A 27,332-nucleotide genomic window follows, 5' to 3' on the forward strand; every position below is an offset into this window, starting at 1 on the left:
AGCGTACAGGTTAGCACCCAAATAAAATCTGTTTCTTTGCAGTTGTCAGATTAAGATACTTTCTTTGAATCTTAACCTTGTGCATACCGCATCTTGAATTTGATGTCTTCACTGGTACTGTATTCTTCCAACACTTTACAGGTCAAAAAATTTTTAAAAGGTCTCTAAGAAATTCCGATGCCTTTAGTGAGACCAGTTCAGTCAGCCACTGTGAGGACCTGGAGAAGATGGATCAGAGACCCCCGGCTCTATCCCCTGGCCAAGAGCAAAGGTCACCAGAGACAGAAAAACCAGAGCAGCAGCAGCAGAAGGGGGCACAGACACCAAATAAAGGCACTGAGGACATTCCAAGGGACTGCACAAAGGTAGAGGAACAAGAAAGTCAAAGATAAAATCTGTACTGTGGATTTAAGACTTTGCAGATGAATCACATGCCCTGGGAGGCAGGGCATTGGTGATGCATTTAAAATGTGAACAGTGCCACACACTAGTACAGTAATAACTACTGTATCTTATTAACTGGGATTTTGCACAAATATAAATTCCCTCCATGGGACAGAGATTTGTCTTACTGTACACTTACTACAGTTGCTTTAATCCTGTACACGTCAGTGTCACCAAAGTAGTAGTGAGGTTTATTAACTGCTCGTAAATATTTGTAAAAAATAAAAATTGGCAGTTACAGTACCTGTAAGATTTTAAGCATGATAGTAGTTGCTAACTGGTCAGCCATGCACAAGATTAAGAATACAGTTGCACCGAATAATTGTAAATTGACCTTATTTTATGTGAATATATTTAAGAAACTGCCAATTTTTCACCTTTTTTATATTTAAAATTCAGTTTAGCCTTTCCTGCAAACCATCCTAGTCATACTAGCTCTATTTTGCCTTTTTTTTAACCCTTACAAAGAGCATTGCCAAGCAGTTGTGGTGCAGTGAGTGTTAGGGATGGATGCCTGTGTGTCTAGGAGTCACTGAACTTTGCCATCAGCAGTTTTTCCCCACTGTTGTATGACTTGACCCTGAGCACAGTGGGACTTTGAGAAAGATATTGTCTCTGCATGCCTAAATGGCTTCTTGCTTCTACCACGGAAAAGGATGACCAACCCATTGTTATTTTCCTTTGCACGCCAGTTATAAACTAAATACTATTGAATACATCTATGTAGTGTAACTGGAATTCTTTTTGGTTGTGTACTTTTAAAGCTAGTTATAGTAAAGCTTGAAAAAAAAAAAAAACTTTGTCCTGGTTTCAACACTTATTTTTGAATAACTTGCCTATAGTAGAAATTGTACAGAGTCAGTGAAATGACATAGTTTATTTACACTACAGCACAAGTTCCTAGTCTCCAGGACTATTTAATGCACAAGTTATGCTTTGGATACATCAAAAGCTAAGGTGTAGAAGTCTTTGTCCCCCAAAAATATTGTAGTTACTTCGCTGCAAATTTTCAGCCCCTTGTGGAAAGGAGATCTTTGGAGAAGGTTGCTTTCCCCAAGGGGATTCCATCCCATCCCTACAGAGCTGGATACCAGTACTGTAGTTTGCTTTGTTTTTTCCAAAAGATGTTAATTAACACTAACATAATGGCTGTAGTGGTAGCAGAATTAACTTGGATAATCTGAAAAAATTGGGGTTTTTTTTTTGAATTGTACCGTCACCTGATTTGACTTTCACCATCTAGATCCTGTGGGGCTGGGATGCCACAAACAAGGTTAATTTCACTGCTGGGGTAATTTGTGTAAATCAGAGTGCAATTTTTCTAAAGTGCAAAAACAATTAAGTTGACTAGTCTTCCGTATTGGTTTCTTTGGTGCAATGAAGTATGTTAATAAGAGTAATTTGTTGGGGATCAAGGTATCACCACAATGATTATTTTTAATGTTTTTATATTTGGAATTGTTAAATCAGTTTTGTTGGAATGAGCTTCATTCTTTAGATACTGTCTGAATGTTTCAATAAAGATTCTTCAAATTATTAGTCTTGACTTATGGGAACTTCCTTCAAAAATATCTCTTAAAGTCAACTTAAGCTTAAGTGTAGGCACTTTCTTCCACTTTTTTTTTCAGAATATCACTTTCTAAAGTACAAATTCATGCAATAAAGGCTTTTTACCCTGCTACCTCTCTCTATCCGCACTGAGCAAATTACTCTGCTAAAGTAATAAACCACAAACAAAACCCAATCATTACTTCAAAGTAACAGTGATTCCTACTTAAGTAATGCAGAAAAAACAAGTTACTTCTGTCAAAATATTTTATTTTGGAAAGCACAAGAACAGCAGTGCCTGTAACCAGCAGTAGGCATTTTGCACCAACTCACTCTTCCTGGGGCAAGGCTATGCATCCCTCGGTTAGATCTTGTCAGAACAAACCTGTTCCCACAACCCGTCTTGATTTTTTCTGTAGATGCGAGGTTTCCTATCAGGAAACAGGGAGCGCGATGGAAAGGGATGTTCTTTTAAAAATGTTAATGTAGATCTAATGTGGGAAACAAAGTGGGGTGGCTCAGCCAAGGGTGACGTGGAAAGATTCTGAAAAACAAGATGAGAGCAAAAGCTGCCTGAGATTCAGAACAGAAAGTTCCCAATTACTCTGCCTTTTAATAGGAGTATTTTCCACCCTCCCCAGCAGTACACTGAGGGAAGCATTGACAGCCCATACCCATCTCTGTGCTCAGCTAGGAGAGAGAAGGAAAAATAAAAGTCAGGGTCCCAGTGCCAGGTACCTGTAAGATCTGTTGATCATCTTGTTCCAACCAGAAATCTACGTGTGGAAAAGGCCTCCAGAAGTAAGGCCCAATGTGGAGCTGTTCCTTCTTGGCATCATAAATGTTGGTCAGCTGTAAGGACACAGAACAACTTACAGGGAGCCTTAAAAGTGCTTAAATAGATGAAAGAAACAGAATTAATGCAGACAATTAATTAGTAATAATAAAAAGTTAATTCCAGACAATGTGGAAGGCATTAAGCAGCAGCTTTTGCCTTAAGACACACAGGGTGCCACCTTCATGCCCGTTCCATTGCGATTAACCAGTTGTTCTGACAAAGACAATCCTAAACTGTAAGAACAAGCCCAGAACTGAACAATACTGCTGGGATTATTTACGGCCATGACCTGAATCTCATTTTACATAAATTACGCTGCCAAAATCTGTAGGGCTGTGGGCATAACAGCACGTGGGAGTGCTCTGTACTTCCAAGATAAGGGTTACCCTTGCAGCAGAAAGCTTGGAAGAGTTTGATGTCCACTGCTATCCTTTGCCTCCACTCTTCCATATTTCCCATCTGTTTTGCTACTGCCAGAACACTACCACTGTATTTTTTCCCCCTTTAACTACTGACAGTTCATTGCCCCTCAGTGGTCTTCCCTTCCAGCAAAAAGATCCAGGTTGGAGCTTTTTTCCCCTCTACTTTTTACTCACTCTTGCTCCTGTTAAAATATGGGCTGAACGCAAATCCTCATCGGGCCCTTTTTCTGGGAAGGTTGCGGGGAAAATCTCTGCTGTTTTAACATTCACAGCTGGTAGGAAACAGTTTAAACACAGACAATTAATTCTCACAAAACACTGGTTTGAAATGACCGCATCCACAACACTACTACGTAGCAGGAAGTTTAGAACGTGTCAACTGCATTTCTTGTATTTCTCAGTACCGCAGACCCATTAGCTCTATGGTAGCCCTTTTCTACTTGTTTTAAGAAGAAAACTTCTCTTTCTGCCTACACCTCCAACAGCAGCAATTCACTTAACTTCTGGGACAGGCTTTACCTAGTCATTAAAGACAGCCCATTAACTATCAGAAACTGAACAACTATCCAGTTAAAAAAAAATAATCAAATTCTAATTTAACTCACCTATTCCATAAATGATTGGGAAGTGAATATCCTTCTCTTCTCTGTCATTTAGTTCTGTAAGAGAAAAGGTCAAACATAGAGCTTTGTTGTGTTTTTTTTTCGGAGCAGCATTCATTTGTGCGTTACCAGAAAAGAGCAGATCTGATGTTGCAAAAAAGGACAGAAAAGAAAAACAAACAGAAAAACAACACACACGACCAGGAAGCCAAAAAGAAATATGGGAAGGTCAAGGTCAAGATCAATATGCCTGGGGCCTGGAGTAGAACTCCATCTCATAACAGCACAGCCAGCTCTGGTCAGCTGTCATTTCACTTTCTGTGCAGGCAATTTACAGAAAACAAACAAAGAAACAAAACTACCATGCTGCCAAGTTCAATGATGCAAGTCACCAGGGGTATTTAAATGCAAAGACGGTGGAAATACGACCTGAATACAATACAAAGGAGAGGAAATTACTTTTTCCTTTCTGCGACATAGCACACTGTGACCTAACTGAATGAGTTTATGAGTTTATAAAGCATCTAACACCACCACCAAACTTCGGTAAGTTCCTTTCTCAGTTGCCTCTCAAGATATTCACAGCTGTACAGTCTCCTTCCACAGGACAAAGGTGGGGAAATGACCTGGTAATGATCCCAGGTGGCCCTACTACCAATTGAATTTCAGCAGCATTTGGTAAGGAGAGACCCCCTCCCTGCACTAGCTATCGGACAGCAACACACACTACCAGCAACAAAATTAAAGCTTACAAACCAACATGGAGGACTCGTGCTGTTCTTCCAGAACAGATTTTAAAAAGCCATGTGTGAAAAGACCCCCACACTTACTAAACATGCTTAAAAAATAAGAAGTAGATATTTTCTTACCTGTTACGCAGAAAGTCACCAAATGAACCTCATCTGGTTGGAGATCAAATGCTCCTACAGCAACAACGATAGCAGCAATGTATAAGAGTGACTGGTGGCAAAGCAGGTGCTGTATATAGACAAGGGGGCATTATCAGTGCTGCGCACTGCGGAATGGGTGGGCAGAAAGTACCTAATGCACTGTTCCTGGATAAGGCAACAGAGCAAAGAGTAGTTTTCAGGTTTGCTTCAAACCAAGTGTTATAAAATTAAAGCCACAGCTACTAAATGTAGTTGACAGGAAGTAGCCATTTGTAAGGGCAAAAACATGCTAGAAATGTGCCACTTGCTCCTGTCACTGGTACTGGCTTAAAGTAGCTCTGGCACATCATCTCTGCTTTAGTTCGCTATACATTTAATAACTCATATTTAAATGTACTTTCCTAAAATGTTACATATATAGTGAGCGAACCCAGCTTTTCATTAGATGTATTTTAATTCTGTTTTTCACCATCCCCCACACAGGGAATTTTATTTTTTTTCAGTTCTATTGGAAATACAATGTTACCGTTTTAAATTGCAACCTGGTGCATGAAAATCAGAAGGTTTTAAAAACTGACCAAAACATTCTGTACACAACTCTCATGCAATATATAACACACAGAACAGGAATCACATCACAGCACGTGAGGGGGTAACAGGGGCACCTTCCAGGACCTTTGCCAGTTCCAGTTCCCTTTGCATCCCTTTGCCACCACCCTCCAAACCTCTTATGCATCCCTGCCCCTGCCCATTCCCAGTCCCAGTGAGGCTGAGGCCTCTCCGCACTCAGGAAGTGCTCAGCATGAGCCAGAGCACTCCAAATGTCCCAGCTGGTCCCTTCCATTCCCCGTCTGTTTGTAAAGCACCACAGTCACTTCTCCAGGCCACAGATTTCACAGACAGACATCCATCTTTCATCAGATACTTCCCGAGTGTAATTAATTTCACCCCCCCACATTAAGGTACAGAAGGAATAGTAATTAATGAAGGTATAGATGTAGACAGTGACAATGCCTGCCCAAGATCCTGTAGCATGTCAGCAGCAGAGCCAGGAATCGAGCCCAGCTGAACTAAGCCCCAATTCCACACGCTACAGCGTAAACCAGGAACAAGTCCCAAGTCCCTGCCCTCTATCCCACACATCGGCCACAGCAAGCCGCAAACCCAACCCCTCCTCTGTGCCAAGCTCTCAGGTGGAAAAAACACCCTCCTAAATGAATCCAGATATTTTTCTATTAAATGACAGGGGGCTCTGGTTACAAACAAACTTCACCCAAATCCAGTCAGAACTATTTGTTTTGGACATGAGAGTGGAAAAAAAGGTGAACTTACTAAGAAGCTGATTAGTAAGTTTTTGTGATAACTGCCTATCATCATTGAAACCTCCAACTAGGTGCAATTCCAGCCTAACAGAGATGGAATAACAGGAAACAGCAGTTAAAAAGACATCCCAAAGTGAATACCTTTACAAAATAATCCCCAGCCCAAACTACAAAGCAATCATTAGAGAAGCCTCACTTGGCTTCACAGATACCCTGGTGTATCTGTGACGGTCAGCACCAAAGGTTTGGGCTTAATTTTATAACCACCTTTAGGTTCCCACAAAAGGGTGAGTTAGATGTGAAGAAGTTTGCTCCTGTGATCTCCAGAACTATTCTGGACTACACAGCAGGGTTCTTCTCTGAGAGGTGTCTATGTAAAGAGAAGTCTTGTTTGCAAACCTGCTGACCAAACGTCTAGAAAAATAACTAGGGACAATATTGGTTTGGGGTGGAAAGTCGCAGAAGCAACAAGAAAGTGAGTGTGAGCATAAATCACCTAACAAGGCCATAGTTCAGTCTTTCAAAACTGGGCAAGCCAATTCATAAGACCATATCTTCTAAGTTATCTGAGCTTTTGTTCTTATCAAACTACAGAGGCAAAAATCTCCACATCCAGGATAAACCTTGTTAGCTAAATTCTGGTTTGGAGCTCTTTTTTTTTTTTTTTTTTTTTTTTGCTTTTTTTTTTTTTTGCTTTCTTTCTTTCTGTTTTTTAAATGTGGGACCTAGAAAAATCCCAGATGGATTCCCAGATCCCAAAAGGAATTCACAAGACCAACAGTTTGGGCGGAAAAATAGAGGATAAAACCAAAACCAGCTATTTGGAAAATTCAGCACATCTGAAACAGAAGTTACTGGGAAACAGTAAACACCAAACCGCACAATGGCATTTTTACAGAGACACCAGTCAGAATAGAACCATGCTTTAAGTCACTGATAGAAAATAATATCCTTGAAATCATCAGCAATAGTTTTCATTTTCCATATGGCCCCTGATCAAGAGGTATTTCCTGCACAATTACCTTGTCTGAACCCCACAAAATCACGTAAAAATTCCCCAACTTACAAACTGCAGTTACCTTCGTGAAAACACAAAGAAATAAAAAAGCAGAGCTGACCTTCCATAGTCTGCAGAGTTAGAGAAAGATTTTACTGAACTCATGATGAGCGACACCTCAGCTTCTGTGTCTGATCCATCGCAGTGTGTCAAGCAGGTGGCTCCGCTACCTGAGGAAGGCGAGAGAAGACAGTTAATGACACCGGCAGAGGCTGTTACACTGCTGTCACTTAAATCAGCATCAGTTTACATTGCTATAGCAGTGCAAGAACTACATCTTGCACCTTCTTACTTCCCGAAATGACAGCATCCTCCAGCAGAAGAGATGGGCTGGCTGAATGAGGCAACAACCTCTTTCCATGCCCCATTAGAAAATCAGCAGAACTGATGCAAAGGGTACAAACACCTTACTACCAAGGACCAAGCAACAGCTCAAATGACAGAACTCCAGGAAGGTAGCGAGGCTCTTTGCATAAATTCTACCCGTTATTACCAAACCCTGCAGACCCAAACAGTTAAACGCTGCCTCCGGCATCTGCGCATAGCCTGGGACGCAGCAGCCAAGGGGGCTGCCACTGCCCACTGCCGCAGATCAAGTTTAGGATCGGCTCATTCAGCAACCAGAACACAGAACCTCAGGTACTGAACACCCTAACTCTCTGAACAAGTCATTCAATTAACGCATCACGTGACTTTCTGAGATTCAAGTTTATATAAATGTAATTGCAGTTTACTTCATTAATGCAGCATAAATCAACGCTGATCCTAGATGCATTACTTTAGAGAGGCAGGTTTTGGTCTGAATGCCTTTTAAGATACCTGTGTGTCGGAGCACAACTAAGTGGCAGGTAGTTGCATCATCTGATCCAAGAATAGAAACAGAACCTATTTTAGAGGAGAGAAACGCTGTAAGAACTTTGCTGTCATAATCATTGCTTCAGGAGGAGAAGAATTTACATTTCTACATACCATCCTTAGGGGTAGTCACTGCAAATTCTCTCTGCTGGACGTAAAGAAGACCTTTGGGTTCCACAATTTGAGTAGGCCGACTTCTGAGAAGTTTTGCCTTTTCCTAAAGATAAATGATAATAGAGACTACAGTGGCTGAATTCTCAGGTGTATCCATTACTTGACAGAAACATCACCTCTGAAAAGCAAAGGGATCCGGGTCAGAGATAAACAAGGCATATTTCATATTTTGGAGTATTCTGAATTTATTCAGTTTTCATTTTCTTGCCAGTGATCTAGTCAATTGTTAAATTCCATCACTCCACACACACAGAACCCTCTGGGCCTGCTTTATAGATGGTAAAACAGAGACACAAGAAAAAGCAATGGGGTGTGGCTAAGCTGACATTAGATGACATCAGAGCTGGTCTTGAAAGTTTAAAGAGGACAGGAAACAGGTCTCCTCCTTCTCTGAAACTTCTGAAAATGTAAGTTTCACTCTCCTACTGCCACAATCCAACATTTTTTTTTTAATACTTATCAAAACATTGCTATTTATTGGGACATTCAGTAGACAGAAAACCCAGATTCCTGGGCTCTGACTGCCACAGTGCTGTCACAGAACTGCTGGGTAGGCAGCAAATTTCTATCCTGGGGCTAAAGAAAACATTTTACACAGTTTTATCAAATTTGCACTTATTTTTTTTTCCCTTCAAAAACACAGTGTCTACAAAGAGGCATTTTCTGACGAAAACCACATTCCCAACAGCTCTGCCCAGCAGCCCCTGACTGCCAGCCTGCCGTCAGGACCACAGCGCTTACACAGCCCTGGAAGGAAGCGAACACCTCCCGCAAGTTACAACCTTCACCTTTTCCTCCAGCTTTTCGGCCCAGCCCGCCGCACCGACCCCCGCCTCTCCTCAGGACATTCACCGCCCGGCCTCCCCCAGGGGACGCGAATTTTAGTTAATTTTGGGCCAACCCCAGGCTTTTGGGCGTCCCGGCACCGCCCCAGCCCGGGGCTCCCTCAGCGCTGGGTCCCCTCAGCGGGCGCCCCCTCAGAGCCGGGCTCGGCGCCGGGCCCCCCCGCGCCTCCTCCCGGCCCGGGGGTCCCGGCGCTGCCGCCCCTCACCTCGAGGTGTGGGTAGGCGCGGATCATGGCCGCCGGGGGCCGGCCCAAGTCGATCCGCTCCCCGTTGACCAGCAGCGGCATCGCGGGCAGCGCCCGGGCCCGGGCCGGCTCCGCGCTTCCAGCCGAGGGCCGGGCCGCGCAGGGCGCTGGGAAACGGCGGCAGCCCCGGGGAGGGGAAAGGAAGGGAGGAGAGGCGAATGGAGGCGGAGCGGCGCCGCCCGCCGGAGCTGCCGGGAGGCCGGGGCCCGGCCGTGCCGCGGGGAGGCCGCCAGGGCCCGTCCCTCGCAGCGTTGACAGGCTGGAGGCGGGCACGGCCCCGCCGTGATGCCGCAGCACGGGCTTGGCGCCTCACGGGACCCCGGGCGTGCGGCCGCCTAGTTGTGGGCAGTGTGAGAAAGCGGCTTGGAAGTGACCGCGGTGAAGTGCCGAAATTACAGCTCCACACACGACCCCAGCCCAAAACAGAGACCCAAGATGGAAGTTCATCTGCAAAGTCAAGGGATTTCCCACCCCGATGCCCATGATGTGTGACCGGCAGTATCTCTACTCACTCGGCCGGAGAGCTACACAAGGGGACATGGACAGCCCAAGCAAAGGGGACTGCTCTCAACGGAGATTGAAAACAAAACCACAAACAAACCAAAACAACAGTAAGCTCTAGCTCTACCTTTCAAATCCCATTTTCACAAAGTAAACAGTTACAGCAAATACTTTCTTCAAAAGATGCATTGTATTTCACAGGAGACCTAACCCAGTAAAGCAAAATTTCCATCTCTGAACCAGCAATCCTCTCAGTGTAATAACAGCAGCTACAGAACTCTTTAGCAAAACGCCAGCACCTACCAACACTCCTGGCTGCAGTTACATGAAGCAAACCAAATCTGCCACAGGAACTCCCTGGTGTTTCTATGATCTCTTCTAACTCAATTTTTGTTTTAAACAAGACCCTTTGGTATACTGAAGTTGACTATGCAACTTAGTAGACAGTTCAATGTAACATTACAAATGTGCAGACATTTCATGTCAGGGATGCCTTTCCTTATTCTGTTTTAGCTCTTAAATGAGACATGGAAACTCCTAAACCACATACCTGATATCACAACTTGTGAGGTTTTACACAGCCTCATTTCCTACGTGACTGACTACATTGGAGTTAGATGAGCTTTAAGGTCCATTCCAACCCAAGCCATCCTATGATTACTGAAGACATAAAAGTGAACAGAAAAAAGCAGAATTCAGAGGACATTTTCCCTGTCGGTGCTGTGAGAAGGGTTCTTCTATGCCAGGAGAGATACAATTATTTCAGATGGAAATTGTTTATTGCTCAGGAAAGACAGTAAAGAAGACTAAAATTAAAAACAAAAGCTAAGCCCCAACTTATCCAATGATGAACAGATCCTACCAACAAATTTTACAGTATCATCCCTGAAACTCATTTTCAGTCTGTCAGAACAAACATCCCAACTTTTGCGAAGCTAGAGTGCACAGAGATATTTAGTTACATAAAGAGATGTTTTCAAATGTATGGAATTGGCACCGTTTGTATCAGTCTTTATTGGCTCTGAATAAATACATTGCCTTGAAAGCCTACAAGTTCAGACTCTAAAGAAGGGCAGATGAATGAAGTTGGGCAGCTATAAAGAATTTAGTCCAACGGGCATGAAATTTTCAACTAAATGTTACACAAATAACATTTTTTTCTACTTTTTATATTCTTTCTCACATCTAAAAGCCAGCAATCATGGAAAATATAAGAAGCCTGTACAGAGAAACTCTTCACTGACACACGGACAATACAATGACACCACTGACACCATCAATTCCTTTCTATTAGGGATATGGGTGTTTTTTTTTGTTTGGTTGGTTTTTTTGTATGTTTGAGTTTTGGTATTTTCAACATTCACATGTAAAATTCAAATCCTGAAAATAAATACCTGTTTCAGAGTGCTTCTCAAGCACCTCAAAGAAAACTATCTACAAATCATACATCCAGCTACTCCCATTTTCAACACTTCCAATAATCACCACTCTACATGCCTGACCATTCTACATGCCTGAACAGCTGAAAAAAATGTGTGTCAGTTACGTTTTTACGCAGCAATAATGCTTACCATCTGAATACATGTACCACTATCAAGGGGCTTTACAAAATACTGCTCTACAGATAGGAAAAGCTTAGAGATGTGTGCAAAAGAATCACTATTAAGAGTCAGTTCATGGCTTCCCTATCACAGGACCATACCATTAATTGAAACCAACTAAAAAAAGTCATCAGAGAACAGTTTAAATACTGACAGTGTACTTCTGGTCCCACAGAAATCAAAAGGAGTAAAGACCAGAATTTCACCCCCGATACATAAAACCTCACAGAGAAACATTAGTAAATGAAAGTTTTTAAAAAGTCAAGAAAACCTATAAAAAACCCTCGGTAAGTCATAAAAAACATTTCAATGTGAAATTTGTAAATTATCACCCTATTTATTCTCTAGGCTTTTCTAACAATATATGAATTTATCATAACATCTGTAGAAATTTGATGATGAAGAAATAACAATTTTTCTTAAATGTAGTTACTTGAACATTAGCCAGTTTGGAAAGTTGAGCTCAAGTCTCTTTATGAGCAAAAAAATTGCACACAATTTTCAACCTTTTCACTTCTGGTTGGTTATCCAGGTCAGTGTGGGTATTGCACATAAGAGTCTGGAGGAGAGCCGATGCTGCTCACTGGGCTCCGGGTATTTGACTCATAAGAATTTGGAGCAATTTCAACCACACTATCATTTTGAGGAGTTTCTCCTTTCAAAAAGTCATCATCTTCATCTTCAGAAGTACCCTGCATAAATGTAAAATGAACAATGAGAGCAGAAAGATACTGCACGTCTCTATTAAGATTTGACAGAAGTAATGAGTGCTAAGACCAAAAAGGGTATTTCTAAAATAAAATCTGAAATGTTGCAGCAATCAAATCTGCTAATCAAAATTACGAAGTTATCAGTTAACAAAACACACCCAAAAATATGTTATGGCTTTGTAGATTTGTACAAGTTATCACTGTTTTACATGTTATCACAGAAAGGAATATAAAACACGCAGTTCTAAGGACTTGAACAAAAAACTGACAAAGAGTAGACATTCTGCAAGAAGGTAAGTAATAAACAAGCTACATAGGAGCAGTGGAAGGACATAATAAGACTTGGGTCGTATTACAATTGTCATAACTAGTTGGAATGGCAAGAGAATCTCTCACTATGAAATACTAAACCATACCTACAAAGTGTATTTTCCAGTGCCACCAGACAAACTTCTTCTGCAGAGGGGAAAACTATTCTCAAAGCAAGGCTGGATCAATCCCTAAAGCTTCCTTTATCTAAGTCACTTTCTCATAAATGTTTATTATGCTTATACTCTCAAAAAAATATCAAAAAAATCCTGCAATAGAAGCAGCTGACAGAGATTTTGCAAAAGCTGAACTACATTTTGATCAGGAAAGATTACCCTTTTAATGGGTTTCTTCAGATTCTCAAGATCTTCAGCACTCAGCTCTTCCCAGAACTGATAAAAAGGATCAATAGTCTTCTTTGATCTGAAAGCAGAATTAAAACACAGTACAAGTTAATTTATTCAGTAAAAGTAGTATGTTTTTTTTCATTTTAATAATACAGTGCAAAATGCTTGGAATTTTGATAGCCTTCTTTAGTATTTTACAAGCTATTAAAGCTCTATACAATCCCCAACTAATCCCATGAATAACTTCATTTTGCTGATAAATATAAATTTAAAATATTTGCTTGAGGAGTTCGGCTACAATCAGGTCTCCTAAGTGAGTATTTTTAATAGCTACACTATCCTCTCAATTACGCATAATTTTCTTCCATTTTTTTAACTGATAGTTTTGTATGGCTTCTTTTAAGCACATGTACTTCTAAGAAAGGTCTTCCTTCTATGGAAACAGCTTTCTTTCCAAAGACAACAAAAAGAACATTGCTCTCATAACATTAAAGTAATTAAAGCATCTGTCCTGGTTTCAACTAGGATAAGGTTAATTTTCCTCCTGACAGCTGGTAGGGTGCTATGTTTTGGATTAGGATGAGAAGAGCGCTGATAACATGCTGATGTTTTAATTGTTGCAGAGCAGTGCTTACACCAAGCCAAGGACTTTTCAGCTTCTCGCTCTGTCCTGCGAGCAGGCAGGCTGGGGGTGCAGCAGGAGCTGGGAGGTGACAGACCCAGGACAGCTGACCCCAACTGGCCAAAGGGGTATTCCATACCATCTGGCGTCATGCTAAACAGTATATAGGGGTGGCTAGCCGGGGTGGGGCTGCTCAGGGATAGGCTGGGCATCAGTCAGCAGGTCATGAGCAATTGCATTGTGCATCACTTGTTTGTACACATTATTATTAGTAGTATATTATCATTATTATTATTATTATCCTGTCTTAATAAACTGTCTCTATCTCAACCCACATTTTCCCGTTTCTCTTCCCCATCTCAGAGAGGGAGGGGGAAGGGTGAGCTAACAGCTGTGTGGTGCTTAGCTGCTGGCCGGGTTAAACCACAACAGAATCCCAGTGCTAGACATTTGGAAAACCAGAAATAATCCACTATTCATTAAAAAAATCAAGCTACTTAAATAAGATGAAGTCTCCAATCAAGAATCCCTATGCTCAAGTTTAAAACAAAAAACCAAAGCACACACAAAAAACACAAAGCAAAGCAAAATAGAACAAAAGGAAGACACACTACTACAACTGCTCCAACAAAACATGCATTAGGCTAACATTATGGTATTTCCATCCAGGAAAATAGGTTCTGTTCCTTCTTCATCACTTTACACCCCAGTAGGGGTAAATTTCTATTAAAATCTCTTGACAGTCTCTGGTTGAGATATGCCACAAGAGAAGTACTAAAGCTCAGGGAAGAAAGTGATCTGTGGGAACCTAAAAGTTTCTTACAACTTTCAGTTTGTTGTTTTCTACAAGACAGAAAGGAATTGTGTATTTTTAAACTATACCTTTTGAGCACGTAGGGATCAAAGGGGAAGAAACTGTCAAGTGGGTTAGTGCATGTCTGCACAAGGTCACCCCCAGTCCCACTCCGAACAACTGGTATGAACTGCCTGTTGTTCCTCTCAATAATTGTGTAGCAGAACACCAACTGGTATTTCCTTTAAAAAGGCAATAAAGGAAAGTTAAACATTTCTAGCGCGTAGAAAGCAAGTATTTCAGATGGCATTGAAATACAAAAGTTATTTTTAATAAACATAAACATCACTATCTATTTTGCAACTGGTATTAGGGGTTTTCAAGGCAGTCACCAGAAGAACGCATGTAAGAGTCTATTCTTTTCCTCAGCATTCCTGAAGACTTCACTCCAAGTAGAACCATACCGGCACCAATACAAAACAATGAAAGGGTTCTATAATACCGTAGGATTTCTTTGAAACTGAACCAGAAATAAACTTATCCCACCCCGAATATGGGGAATCTTATACAAGTTCTCTTGGATAATACTCAATACTATCCTAACAAAACCCACATTCTAAAATAACTGTGCTGTTATTATACATACACACTCAAATCTGTATCTACCTGAAACTGAAATAAATGTATAGGTACCTTGTAATAGCAGCAAACAAGTTCACAACAGAGGGTATACATATCTTCAGAGGGTTTAGTTGACACATGACAATGCGCTCAAAATTTAAACTCTGCAGATATGACAGACCTTCAAAATAAGAACAATTGATAAACATATTATATACAGGTTATTTATCATCTAAGCTTAGCATTATTTCTAAGAATTTACAGTCTTACCAGCCTGCACTCTGCACAAGACCACAAAAGCAGATACTAAGGCTCACTCTTACAGTAGAGATCTACCCCATGGCTTATTGATCAGAAAAGCTGCCACAGCTGAGGGACCCTTCCAACAAAGACACTACACTTACACAGGGACTGACGGAGATAGCACCATTATGGACTATAACAGATTATTAACTGAAGCTCACACTAGTTTTATACAGCTCAAATTCAAACATGCTCAGTAAGTGGGGCCAGAAATCTATGCTGAGGAGTTATTTGCACTGTTTTCAACAGTGAAGAAAAAAAAAAAGGATCATTTAGCTTTGTAGCCCAGGTGTATAAGCCATCTTACTTCATTTAGAGTATAATGTAAATTTGCCACCAGATACTTGATTGAATTGACTGTTAAAAAAAAAAAAAGAGTTAAACTTACAAATTAATGCCAATGCCCTTCAAACCTAATACACTCACCTTTCCTTAAATTTCCATCCAAAAGCTGCTTGTGACGGAAAATAAGCGTATAGAATGCTGCCTGACATGTAGAATAAAATGGCCCATGGAGAGCTACATCACAGTAAGCATTAGCCCCTGTATCCTGATTATCAATGTATTTATGCATCCAATTAACCAGCAGATCCAAGCATGCTTTTACTGTACTATAATGGAGAAAAACAACGTGTAAAAATAGCATCTGCAAGGGAAGACATTAAACAAGTATTCAAAGAGCTCAGTGGTTATAAAAACATCAGTAAGAAAAATCTCACTGGAAAAAGCAGCTTCTGTTATGGACTTTCTCCTTTACCTCAGCAGGAAATGAAACAATATATCAACACTGAAATCTCTAAACAGTGAAAGCACAAGATGCCAGAAGAGATGAATCCGTGAACGCACGCTGCATTTGACGTGCACAGTAAACAATAAAAATCTTGGGCCATGAGCCATACAGACAGATATGCCTCCAATGTCCAACAATTGCAATACCAAGTTAACATTAAAGCCACTGAGCTCACACTTTGAACAGCATAAAAATACACAATGTGTACATAGGAAAGACAACATTTTCACTCATTTGCTGAAGTACTTGAATCCCATATGTATCAAGATACTCAGACACAACTTCCCTGTCTCAGAATCTACGTAAAATGCTTAACAAAGGCCAGTAAAAAAATCTGCTTCTGAGTATCAGATATACTGAGCATCCATGACTCTGCCTGAAGACAACATAACCTACCCATGCTCAGTATTTCTTGGTAAGTGAAGCCTTAAACAGCAAGAAACGAATTCTAGCAAACATTAGCCTGCATCCTGGAAATACAACACCTTCCTGGAAAATTCAAGACAATACTGAAATATTATTGTGGACAAGACAAACGAGACTATCAATATTGGTTTACTGGCAAAACTATGTGAATAGAAAACTAACACTGGATGCACGTTCCATGAATTCTGTACTTAACCTCAGCGTTTATCATAAATTGTTTGGTTCTACTCATATATCAAAACAACTTACACAACTGGAATAAACTTAGCTCTTGCCAAAAAGCTGCCAATATAGCTGCCAGCGGTTTGCCTGATCACTGAAGGATTGTTTGGATCATGCAGTTTTTTCCAAAGATGGTCTAAAAATGCCTCAGCCAAACCCTGGAAACAAGATACATAGAAATCATGAGCTGTTATGCTGATAACACTGAGTAATAGATTCCTAACATTCAATTCCCACAATTCCCATAAGCAAACCATAAAAAGAATCCCTCCATCACTGTAAGTACATACTCTCAATGGTGGAAGAATGTTATTTTCTGTGTCTTTTTCTGTATTTAGTTGTAAAAACGTGAACGGAACCTGAAATTTAGGACAGAGTGTGGAATAAATACACGAGAAGTCTTTAAAAACAAGAGCATTAAGGTGTTAAACAGGAAGCAACTGTTCACCATCTCTTGTAGCAGAAGGGCATCCAATGAAAATTACAGGAAGGTGAATTTAGAAATAAAAGGAGTGATTCTTCACTTTAAACAGTTATATTCTGGAACTTTTTGCCACAGGAAGTTCATGATACCAAAAATTCACATCACTACAAAAAGCAATGAGGTACTTTCCCCCTTGAATCTGTCCATCATCTGCCATTACCACCAAGGAACATCGCTTTGGCTCAGGAAGTTACTGGGCTATTGCTGGAGGCTGAGAGGGCATTCTTGCAAAGCACCATAATATGGTTGCCCCATTCCAGTACTCTTTCAATACATACATTATTCACCACTGCCAAAAGCCAGGCATTAGCTTAATTAGATCCTTAGCTACTCTTGTGCAACAAGCATGGTTGTTCTTACTTTAAAATGGTAATAGAACAAGTAGTATTTTGCTTAAGAGATGGGAAAGTGGAGGGAGGAAACAAACAATAGATACAAATTCCAAATTGAAGAAACTGAATATACAAATTCCAAACTGAAGTCAGTATCTTTAAGATAGTTTTGGGATACTGAAAAAATTTACTAGAGCACTGTGCCTCAGGTTCAAGAGTCCAATTGATTCCTGTAAAAGATGTCTATTAACCAAGTTCCTTTACAGTGGATTAGATTTGAGCTATTTGCTGTTTACAAAGAGCATGGCAAGACCAGAGATATAATGGAAAGCTTGAAAAAGCAAGTAACAGCGAAGGGAAGGAAAGTAAAGATACTAATGAATCCTGATGTATCTTCAGCCAAAACGTAAGGTAATGGTAGAATTACAGCAGAAACCAACTTATTTTTGTAGAAAAGGCAAAATAAGGATGCAGAAATAACAGAAGACAATTTTAAAAACAGTTTCTACTCACCAATTTAAAGCTACAGATGTAAAACATGAAATACTGCACATGACATGAAGCATGAGTTGGTAAAATGAGCTTGTCAAAAACAGAAACCAGGTCCCGATACAAATCCTTTGTCTTGTTGATATCAAGCTTGCCTACACAACAACAAAAAAAGCCATTTCAAGTTTTTTCCCGGTGTTGTGAAACTGACATTTGTATCTTTCTGAACCAGCAAGAGACATGTTAAAAAAAAACAAAAACAAAAAACAAGAAAATCCACTACCAAACTAACTTCTAGGCTTATTTGGCATCTAAAACAAAAATGTTTTCAGTAAGACCTTCCAGGACTTCAGTTCTACTAGTATTTACATTGGTATATATGAAGAATATCTGCATGATTGCACATATATAATACTGGCAGACATGCAAACTTTGCAATAATGTGCTAATTTGGAGGAGCCAGAAGAAAACGCTAAAAAATAAACTACATGACTAATGTGAAGACAATAAAGCAAAATTTTGCTAAATATTATTCTAAAACAGTAAATCTAACACATTCAACCCCTTAGTAAATGCCTATTTAACTAAAAAACTATTTATCCTTCCACTCCTTGTAATGCTACAGCTCGGATTTAGTGTCCTATTTATATAACCAAAATGTCTCCAACTGAAGACTAATGTCATAAATGAACCTTTGCATCCTCAGCCAGTAAAACTGTGGTCAAAGACAGGAATGTGCCAACAGCAGAATTTTACCACTGAAGAATGAGGGCTCTATCTTGTGGCAGCAGCAGAAAGCAAGAATTCCTCTTGAAGTTTTTCTCACTTGTTAGCAGAACAACAAATTCAGTGCTCATGTGTTCTTACCATCCACATGGCAAACATCTTTAATATAGGAAAACAGGATGGTCATCAAAATATCAAGCCGCTCCGCAAGCGGATGGGCCATTCTCTCACTACTGGAAGAGACAACTTTGTTTCCTTTTCTTTCTTCATCTTCCTCCTGTTTGATAAAATGGCAGTCATGCACCTTTTACACATACAGTATCACAAAGACAGCAATTACAGGAAAAGTTAAACCAAATTTCTATGTTTGTGCTGAAGGGGTTTTTTTGTTTGTTTGTATAGTTTGCTTAGTATAAGCAAATTTTTGCAAACTAAGTCAATTAGCACAAATTCTTTAATAAGATTTATATATAGCTGCTTGTGTTTTTACATAAAGAAATTGATCCACTGTGTATATGCTGGATATTTACATAAATAAATTCAACACCTAGAGAATGCCGTTAAGGTTTGAAGATGTTTCACTTTTTCCTGTTTGTACTGCAGCAACAATAAAGCAATAATGTATTCCTATGCTTAGTACAGAGACACCTCAAAACTGAAAAATTTGGAGTAGAACAAGATAACCAACCATGTCAAAAAGTCCCTCCTCTGCAGATTTTTCCCCACTATCAGAGTTATTAGCAGCTTCTTCAGCATCCTCAATATCTTGCTGTGGAGTACTAACCTACAGTTGCAAACAAGAAATTAAATTTTATAAGACTATAACAGCAACAGGAAACCTTCTTGTATTATCTATATAAAAGAAAAGGCAACACTAATAACTTCTAGGCTAGATCTTGACCTTGACTAAATTAACATTTTAAAAGGGAATGATACGCATGCAATGCACGCACACTCTGAACTGCCTCCAGAATATAAGCTTTCCCCATAAATTGGACATATGCTGAGGTTCAGACATATACTCAGGATATGCTGAGGTTCTCCAAAATTAAAAGCCTTAATCATTTACAATGCTATCCCTTCTGTCTCTTTTTAAGACTACAAATCCCTTTGTTTCAGAGGGATAGTAAAACACATCAACCGCACATTCTCCATCCATTAACATTGATCACTACGAAAAAGTTGTTTCAGTTGTGGCACAGTACACATCATACAATTAACTCTCAGGTGTAGTAACATCGTAAGACTGGGAATTAAGTATATATCTGGTTGGTTTTATACTGATGACCACAAGCAGTACTAGAACATAACTTTTTGTTGAACTTAATGCTGAAGAGTATTTTCTACTCCGTGAATTTTAACACCAAGCTTTCTTAAAAGGTGATATAGAACAAACTTACATCCAACTTCAACAGTTTTTCAACAATAAGCTCCAGAATCTGAAGCCTCAGTGTTGGAAGGTACACTGTAACTCGTAGCAGGTTATGTACGTAACATTCCTATAACACAAAATTAAGAGATAGCTATAATAATGTTAACCGAAATCCCTTCTGCCAAGGATTTTTAAATACATTTCTCACTTTGTCATTTAAAGAGACAGATATAGGTTAAGACAGACTGTATTCAGTCTACAATAAATTAACATATAAACCAGACACCAACTTACAATTGTTAAGCTGTGTTATCATTAACTTCTTAATCTACTATTTCCATGCTAATTTTTCCAAGTATCTCCAGACAGAATGAGTATAAATATTCTGTAAGAGTTATTCATTTCTACATTCATTTGTCCCTAAACTTCCCCCAAGAAAATGAAAACAAGCACATTCCTCACTATTTCTCGAATCAGATCTAGTAGCACTGTTTGAAGTAAGACTAAGAAATCTTTGGTTTAGGTTATTAGAATAAAAAGACACTTCTAAATTCTACAGGTAAGTGCTCTCACAGTCATTCTGATTATAATTCAAACAAATTAATAAACAAGTTCTTTGAGTGTGCACATGCTCACACAGACATGTACAAATGACAACACTGCAACTTTCATATAGCAAAACTGTCAAGCTAACACATTTAAGTACACCATAGTCTCTTTGTGAATATGCATTATAACACAACCTTTAATTACACAAGGACATATGATTTTTCCACAGGCCATCTGGCTCAGTGCATAAAATGGACAGAGCTAGTTTACCGAAAATCTATAAACTGAAGAGATTTAACAACAATGCATGGACCATACTTTAATTATACTCCACTCAAACCCTGCCCTGAAAACACAGTTTTTAATTTCTTCACAACATGCTCCTCGCTGAACTGCTTAAATAAGTTATTCCCATAACACCTTTTGAGAACTACTATCCACCTCATTTTACAGATAGGGATCCAATATCCAGAGTTATTAAAAAAAAAAAAAAAAAAAAAGTCTAGCAACATATACAAACAACTTTTTTTCTTTCTTTTTCCCCAGTGCTTGTAAGGTTCAAAACACAGCTCCAACCGACCTTAGCTGGTAGAGCAGGGCTCTGCCCTTCTGTAAAAGAAAATGCCAACATACCAAGTTGGAAAGAATAAATATAAGTACCATACAAGAGCAGTAACCTGTTAAAAGATTCCAGCTTGTTTTCTATGACATAAGAGCATCGTACTAGAGATGTAATAAAACATTTTAATACCCTACTCTACTGGCAAATTGGATTTCACCTACATCACCCACTGCTTTCTGTCTGCTTATCAAATCCCCTGTTGTTCTGATGAATGCTTTCCATTTTTACAATAAATGAGACAGGTAGCCTACCGTCTCCTTACTATACAACCCTGAGATTCATCGCCAAACAGGTCCATCTTGTGCATTGATTAAGAATGCAATCCTGTGGAAAAAGATATGCAGTTATCTCATTAAAGACCGGCATAATGCCTATGCACAAGAAACTTAAGTATGTTTGGACAACCTTTTACTAAACCCACACATGGACATAAACATAAAAAAAACCACGATTTTTAAGCAATACACTAAAAAATTTCTATTAAATACCTCCAAATCAATTGTCATACTTTAAAAAGCAAACGATCAAACAAACAAAAATAACGTTCATGGCTCTTACCAGAGTTCTTTCTGATTTATTAATGAAAGGAAAGCTTTCTACAAGTATTGGCATAAGAAATTGCAGTGTTCTGCACAGAAGAAAAAAAAAAGAAAGAAAAAAAGGTACAGGTTGTTATCATGACAGCAAATACTGAAGCTCCAGCACTCTAAAGACAATAATAATTGGAACATCTTATTATCTGGAATAAGCTTATTCACTTACTTCACGGTAACCTTATTTTAAGGTAACTAATTGTATAAAATCTGTTTTTGTAAGAATCATAAAACAGACAATAAGCAGCAAACTTTCACTGTTGGCTTGTTAAAAGCTACTTCAATTATGTTGCTATAAACATGACTTTCCCTACTTCCTATTCCCATTCAAATTAAAAGGATTCTCAGCTAGCTGCTGATGCCTATGGAAATTTCATAATGATTGGACAGAACGTTATACCATTTAGTGAATATTAAAAAAAGTCACACAATGAAATTAATTATTGTACTACCAATTAGGAGAAAAAAAAATCTTCAGTTTTGTAGCTGTAAGGAAAGTGCGTATGAAACCTAGGAATTAAATACTTACGAAGGAACATATCTTACAACAGTTTGCAGTGCTCTATGGCATGTATTAAAGTTTTCAGAAAGGTCTAGAGAAAGAAAAAAAAAAAGTACTGTTATCCATTGGGTTGCAGAAAACCAACTCAGGAACCAGCAAAAACAGTTCATATCAATTAAATATTTTAGAAAAAACAAAGAAAATTGCATTTGCTTTTTTTTTTTTTAAAATAAAGTTGAATTGCCTTACTACTAAAATAATTATGAATATTAACTCCAAATAACATTCATGGTATCAGAATATACTCTGAATTCGCTGCCACCAAACCAGATATTGTTGCTATGCTGTCTTATACAGAAGCTAAACTTTGAAATCCAAAATGTATCCCACATTACAGAAATATTTACAAAATGTCAAATCCAAGTCTAAAATTAGATAAAATCTATCTAAAGATTATGCTTCATTTTTGCACAAGTCAAACAACTACTTAGGCTTCTCTAAGGGTAACGTTACAGGTGAACACCAGAATAGTAATTGGCTCTTCACAAGCAGAACTGATATTTATTCCAGCTTTCAAAACATGAACTCACGAAATTCTTGAAAGACATTTAGTTATGTGTTTGCCTAATCAATAAATGCACTAATTACGTGGCATTTTTGTTATTTATATCAACTGAATTAGCACAGACACAACAACACTCAAGAATCCCCCAACCTAGCTAGTTTTATTGAGATAAATAAAATTAAAACAAAGTAACTCCTAACTTTTCTTTGGTTTTGAAACAACCTAGGACTAGGAATGTTTTCCTACACATCCAGCCATATTCCTACAAATGCTCTACAAGGAACAGTATTTTGGAAGTACCAAGGACTGGGTCACCACACCACTAACTCAAGTACAAGGAATTTAAGGATGTCATGTTTCCTTCATGCTTTATATCAACTCCAACAAATTAATTTTGTAAAAATGGAGCAACATGCAATGTATACCTCTTCACTAAATGTTTTATGATAGCATACACAAGCCTTACTTCCTTTATACTCACTTTCATCATCATCATCAGAATCTGAAATATCCACATCATCTTCTCTGATGGTTATTCGAGCTACCAAAAATGAGACCATTATTAGAAAACTGTACAAGTCTTACAGGTAGCAGTTTCAATGCCAAATCAAAGTACACTGGACAACTAAAGCACCAAAATTATCCACAAGAGTTTTTAAAATAACAGTCAAAAAGATTCAGAGAACCAGGAGGTTCTTAAGAATATCTGACATGACCATCATCTCAGCTTTCCCTTTTCAGTAGTAAAAGCATTATATAGTTCATTCCTCGTCTAAACATCTTCACAAATGGGGTGCGCTATAAATCTAATTGCCCCTCAGAACATGATTTCTGAAATGTAGGTACAGAAAAGGGTCTGTCACAATTCCGCCATTCAAATTAATAAATGGAAAAAAACAATAGATTGTGATATATACTATACAGAATTTAGCTAAGAAAGAGACATTTTAATAAGCAAGCAAAGAAGATGAAGAGAAAAATAACTTACGGGGAACAAACTGGGATACAATCATGCGGAGGCATGGCCTAAGATGGACAGTTTGTGCTGACACCAGATTGCCAAGAAAACCCAGGTATTCTTCCACTACCTCTCGGCTTCTTCTCAACCACGGCAGCTTCTGAAAGCAATTAAAGACCAAGATGTCAAACGGATGTTTTGAGCACTAAGCTCTTAATCTTCCCATAGAATAAAGAGATACTTACCAGCAAAAGGCTGACCAGTTGCTCAAAGTCCTTGGTCAAGTAGGTGACAGAAGCTCGAAATTCATGCAGCCAATTAATGATCTGGGCATCCTAAAAATAAGCAGGAAAAAAAAAAAGCATCTATTTCAATAAACAATATGATCAAACCATTTTTAATAGCAACAACTATAAAACTACAAGTCAAAGATTAAGACTGTAAATAGAAATTATTTACAATAAATATAAAAGGGATTTCTTGAACTAAATTAGTGCACTCACCAATGATATTCTTGAATGAAAGAATAAATGCCTATCAACTCCTAAACCAACAGCCTGCCTGGAAGGCTTAAGTTACAAGCTGAGCAAGGCATGCAAAACTCACTTGGACAGACTCAGAATCCATTTTTTTTTGTTCTTAGTTTAAGCAAAGAGCCATTCAAGTTTTGAAGTAAGAGATATATTGAAACAGTAACAAATCTACACAGAAAATTGTACACTGAATTTGCTTGTACTCCCCAAAAGGCCTGCTAAAAACAATACAACTTTACAAAATGTCCTCTTTAAAAAGAAAAGGAACTTAATATAACATTATGCTTCCTGCAGCACTCTGGACTCTGTAGTTTGATTGAAAGAGAAAACAAAATGGAAAAAGGGCAGCAAACATGGCGGGTATTCACAGCTATAAGGAACATACCTGGAACTACTATTTTAACTGCTAAATACATATGCATCTTAATACTTAATTAACCATGCTTTCAGTGAGAACGGGAGGTAATAACTGACACAGCTTAAAGGCACTGCAAGTCAGTAGCCATGGTTTGACATAACCACGGTTAGTGATCTGCAGACAAACATCACTGACCTAGAAGGAGGATACCTGGAAGAAAGGAAGACCCCATCCATCACAAAACAAAGTTTCTCACTCTAAAGTCAGTAAGCATGAGGCATCACTTATCAAGATTCTGCATACAGGATGTATGTATAAATCAACAGTTGCTGGTTTTCATTCAGAGATAATTCTGATAGTTTCCACAAAGCAAAAAGCTGTTAAATGCTGCTAAATGTTTAAAGCAAAGGATTTGGTGACACCAGCACGACCTGTCTGACAGGTGACATTCAGACTGCTGAGCATTAAATCATCAGAGCTCCGCACTGACACGACTTACCTTTATGTCTGGGTCTGACAGCTGGTGCTTTAACAACTCATAATCGGTGGTGTCACCCTAGCAGGGGAAAGATAAATAAAGAACATTACCCTTCTGACAAAACCCACACGTGCCGCTAACATACCTAAGCAGCCTAACGCTGCTTAACAGCAACACAAAGAAGGCGAACACGAGGGGAAGCCCACGAAGGGAGGCGGCAGCAGCACATCGGCCCGAGGAGGAGCTGAAGCTGACGGGCCGTTTGTGCCACTCTCTCTGCAGACAGCGCCGTGGTCGCCGTGCTTCCCCTCCGCCCGGGGCACCGCTGGGGCTAACCCGCGGGGCCGTCCCTCCGAAGGCCCCTTCCCGAAGGCTCACCTGGCCGTACTTGAGCAGGATGTCGGGCAGGGTGCCCCCGAAGCGCACCGCCTTCCTGGGCGGCGAGCTCAGAAACTCGTCCCCCCGCAGCATGGCCGCGGCACCGCGCCCGGGGGGCCGGGGGGGCCGAGGGGGCCGGTCCCGAGCGCTGCCCGGCCCCGAGCGGCCGGCAGGGGCGGCCCCACCGCTGCCCGCTCCTGTCCCGGCCCGGCCCCGGGAGCGGCCCCGCCGCCCGCTGCCACACGCCGCCGGAAAGGGCCCCGCGTCCCGCCGGAAGCGGGCACCGCTCCTCCCCACCACCATAGAGAGGCGCGGCTAGAAGGGCAGCGGCCGCTCTGGCTCCGCGTCGCTGGTGCGGGAGGAGCGGGGCGGGCGGTAGGACCAGAGGGAATAGGCTTAGGGTCCGCCAGGGGAGGTTCAGATTGGAAACGAGGAGACGTTTCTGCTCAGAAAGAGCAGTCAGGCCTTGGGACGGGTTGCCCAGGGAGGTGGCGGAGTCACCGTCCTTTGGGGTGTTCAAGGAGAGGTTGGACGTGGTGCTTAGGGACATGGTTCAGTGGGTGACGTTGGTGGTAGGGGGATGGTTGGACCAGATGAGCTTGGAGGGCTTTTCCGACCTTAGCGATTCTAGGATTCCATCTGCTGCCTGCAGCAGCACCAGAGTGCAGCTGACCTTACTCCCCTTCACCAGCTCTGCACACACTGCCCTGTAGTTAATACTTCCCTCCCACTTGCTTGCCTCCCCAGAAGTCCCATTGGAGCTTTTGTAGAATTTATGAGTAACTTTCATTTGGTTTCTCCACAGAGGAGATGTTCCTATTTAAAGAAATATATATATATGCACACACAGCACTGAAACTTTCTTCGGGTCCAGTCCACATCTGAAGAGCCCCAGGCCAAGCATGTAGCCTTCCATGTGGCTATAAATTAAGGGTGACGCAATGCCTTAGCGGTCGGTCACTGCAGGAAGTGGCACGTAGGGTGCCACGCTGAGCTAGTTTCAGGTAACCAGCTACAAAAGGCTCCTGTATAACCACATAACAAAGATCCAAGCTGTGGTTACTGGAGATCTTGGCTGCATTTGAAAAAAAAAAAAAAAAAAAAAAAACAGCCCTATGTGCTCTGCAAGGCTGAATAAATCCAGCTTCAGATGTGCGACTACGTTCACACACCGACAGCACCCCCAAGCACGTACAGCTGCTTTGCCATGGCCAGCATGAAAGTTCTTTGAATGGACTTTGTGCTGCATCGAGCTACAACTGATAAGGATACCTGGAGACTAAAATAGCACTAAATATTTGTTAATGTTTAACTGCTAACAATTGTTTGAGCTGCCAGTTCCTATTTAGCGTTAGCCTTCATTATTTAGAACACAAATAACGAACTGCATGAAACAGTAACTACTTTACATTTAAAAAAGTAAATGTAAAAAATCAAAACCCACAATATAGCTTACAATAATTAGCACTGCTCCACAGCAAGTACTTTTTACATCATTGTTTAGACACATCACACTAGTAACATTATAGTCCTTCTCTATAAAAACCATAATCCTTCTTCTCTGGTGTGCCAACTCCTATATTTAATAATTAATTACACATACTATTCATAACTGTAAGCATTTGAATCCAATGCACTTTGGGTGACATGGCAACATTCTATCCACCATCCTACCCAACAATCACTGAGTATCTGATATTGGATATATGTGCTGCCCATGCAAGTTTTGGGTTAATTTATCGCTCCTACTAACCAACTAGACATTACATCTTATAATGCAGTTTAACAGTTGGAGCTACAGGGAATTCAGGAAAAGCAAGTGGTTTTTCAGAACAGATGAAAAAAAAAAAAGGAATGACATTGAAATGATCAGTAGGTTTTAGGGAGGAGGGTTTTTGTTTGTTTT

General features: G+C 40.0%; 3 protein-coding genes across 7 annotated transcripts in view; 1 reads left to right on the forward strand and 2 right to left on the reverse strand.

Annotated features, from left to right (window-relative positions):
- PDXDC1 (pyridoxal dependent decarboxylase domain containing 1) overlaps positions 1 to 1,990 on the forward strand; it is a 31,357-nt gene extending 29,367 nt beyond the window's left edge. For both annotated transcript variants that reach the window (XM_050713727.1, XM_035548597.2), the window contains exon 23: positions 142 to 1,990. In XM_050713727.1, the coding sequence (XP_050569684.1) occupies positions 142 to 392 (251 nt within the window). In that variant the 3' untranslated portion in view covers positions 393 to 1,990. The remainder of the gene's footprint in view (positions 1 to 141) is intronic.
- Positions 1,991 to 2,244: 254 nt separating this feature from the next.
- On the reverse strand, positions 2,245 to 9,455 carry NTAN1 (N-terminal asparagine amidase). Of its 4 annotated transcripts, none has more exons than XM_035548599.1 (10): positions 9,204 to 9,455; positions 8,093 to 8,195; positions 7,943 to 8,008; positions 7,185 to 7,293; positions 6,077 to 6,150; positions 4,724 to 4,777; positions 3,858 to 3,911; positions 3,427 to 3,524; positions 2,731 to 2,844; positions 2,245 to 2,536 (listed from the first exon to the last, which is right to left on the reverse strand). In XM_035548599.1, exons 1-10 carry the CDS (start codon positions 9,282 to 9,284, stop codon positions 2,357 to 2,359), a joined length of 933 nt encoding a protein of 310 aa, XP_035404492.1. In that variant the 5' UTR covers positions 9,285 to 9,455; the 3' UTR covers positions 2,245 to 2,356. The 4 variants fall into 4 exon arrangements, with proteins under 4 accessions (XP_035404492.1, XP_035404494.1, XP_035404493.1 ...); XM_035548601.2 differs by having other exon boundaries at positions 8,093 to 8,270; positions 9,204 to 9,328; XM_035548600.2 differs by lacking the exon at positions 7,943 to 8,008 and having other exon boundaries at positions 9,204 to 9,379.
- Positions 9,456 to 10,728: 1,273 nt separating this feature from the next.
- Positions 10,729 to 25,599, reverse strand: RRN3 (RRN3 homolog, RNA polymerase I transcription factor). The gene is made up of 17 exons (XM_035548604.2): positions 25,427 to 25,599; positions 25,070 to 25,126; positions 23,925 to 24,014; positions 23,710 to 23,839; positions 23,203 to 23,262; positions 22,184 to 22,247; positions 21,620 to 21,689; positions 19,919 to 20,017; positions 19,207 to 19,302; positions 18,660 to 18,795; positions 17,817 to 17,947; positions 16,515 to 16,645; positions 15,476 to 15,660; positions 14,819 to 14,927; positions 14,215 to 14,367; positions 12,699 to 12,786; positions 10,729 to 12,036 (listed from the first exon to the last, which is right to left on the reverse strand). Exons 1-17 carry the CDS (start codon positions 25,517 to 25,519, stop codon positions 11,878 to 11,880), a joined length of 1,851 nt encoding a protein of 616 aa, XP_035404497.1. The 5' UTR covers positions 25,520 to 25,599; the 3' UTR covers positions 10,729 to 11,877.
- Between the last annotated feature and the right edge of the window lie 1,733 nt (positions 25,600 to 27,332).

This window comes from Cygnus atratus, chromosome 15, assembly GCF_013377495.2.
Source record: "Cygnus atratus isolate AKBS03 ecotype Queensland, Australia chromosome 15, CAtr_DNAZoo_HiC_assembly, whole genome shotgun sequence".
Classification (NCBI taxonomy): domain Eukaryota; kingdom Metazoa; phylum Chordata; class Aves; order Anseriformes; family Anatidae; genus Cygnus; species Cygnus atratus.

What these genes read in the sequence shown, in the direction of transcription:
- RRN3 (XM_035548604.2), bottom strand. Translation starts at nt 25,519, where the DNA reads ATGCTGCGGGGGGACGAGTTTCTGAGCTCGCCGCCCAGGAAGGCGGTG. An exon ending in AACTGGTCAGCCTTTTGCTG is followed by an intron (nt 23,840 to 23,924) that starts GTAAGTATCTCT and finishes AATTGCTTTCAG; the next exon opens with AAGCTGCCGTGGTTGAGAAG. An exon ending in TGTATCCCAGTTTGTTCCCC is followed by an intron (nt 23,263 to 23,709) that starts GTAAGTTATTTT and finishes CATTTTTGGTAG; the next exon opens with CTCGAATAACCATCAGAGAA.
- NTAN1 (XM_035548599.1), bottom strand. Translation starts at nt 9,284, where the DNA reads ATGCCGCTGCTGGTCAACGGGGAGCGGATCGACTTGGGCCGGCCCCCG. An exon ending in AGTTGTGCTCCGACACACAG is followed by an intron (nt 7,294 to 7,942) that starts GTATCTTAAAAG and finishes CGCCTTCCTCAG; the next exon opens with GTAGCGGAGCCACCTGCTTG. An exon ending in AACTCTGCAGACTATGGAAG is followed by an intron (nt 6,151 to 7,184) that starts GTCAGCTCTGCT and finishes CATCTCTGTTAG; the next exon opens with GCTGGAATTGCACCTAGTTG.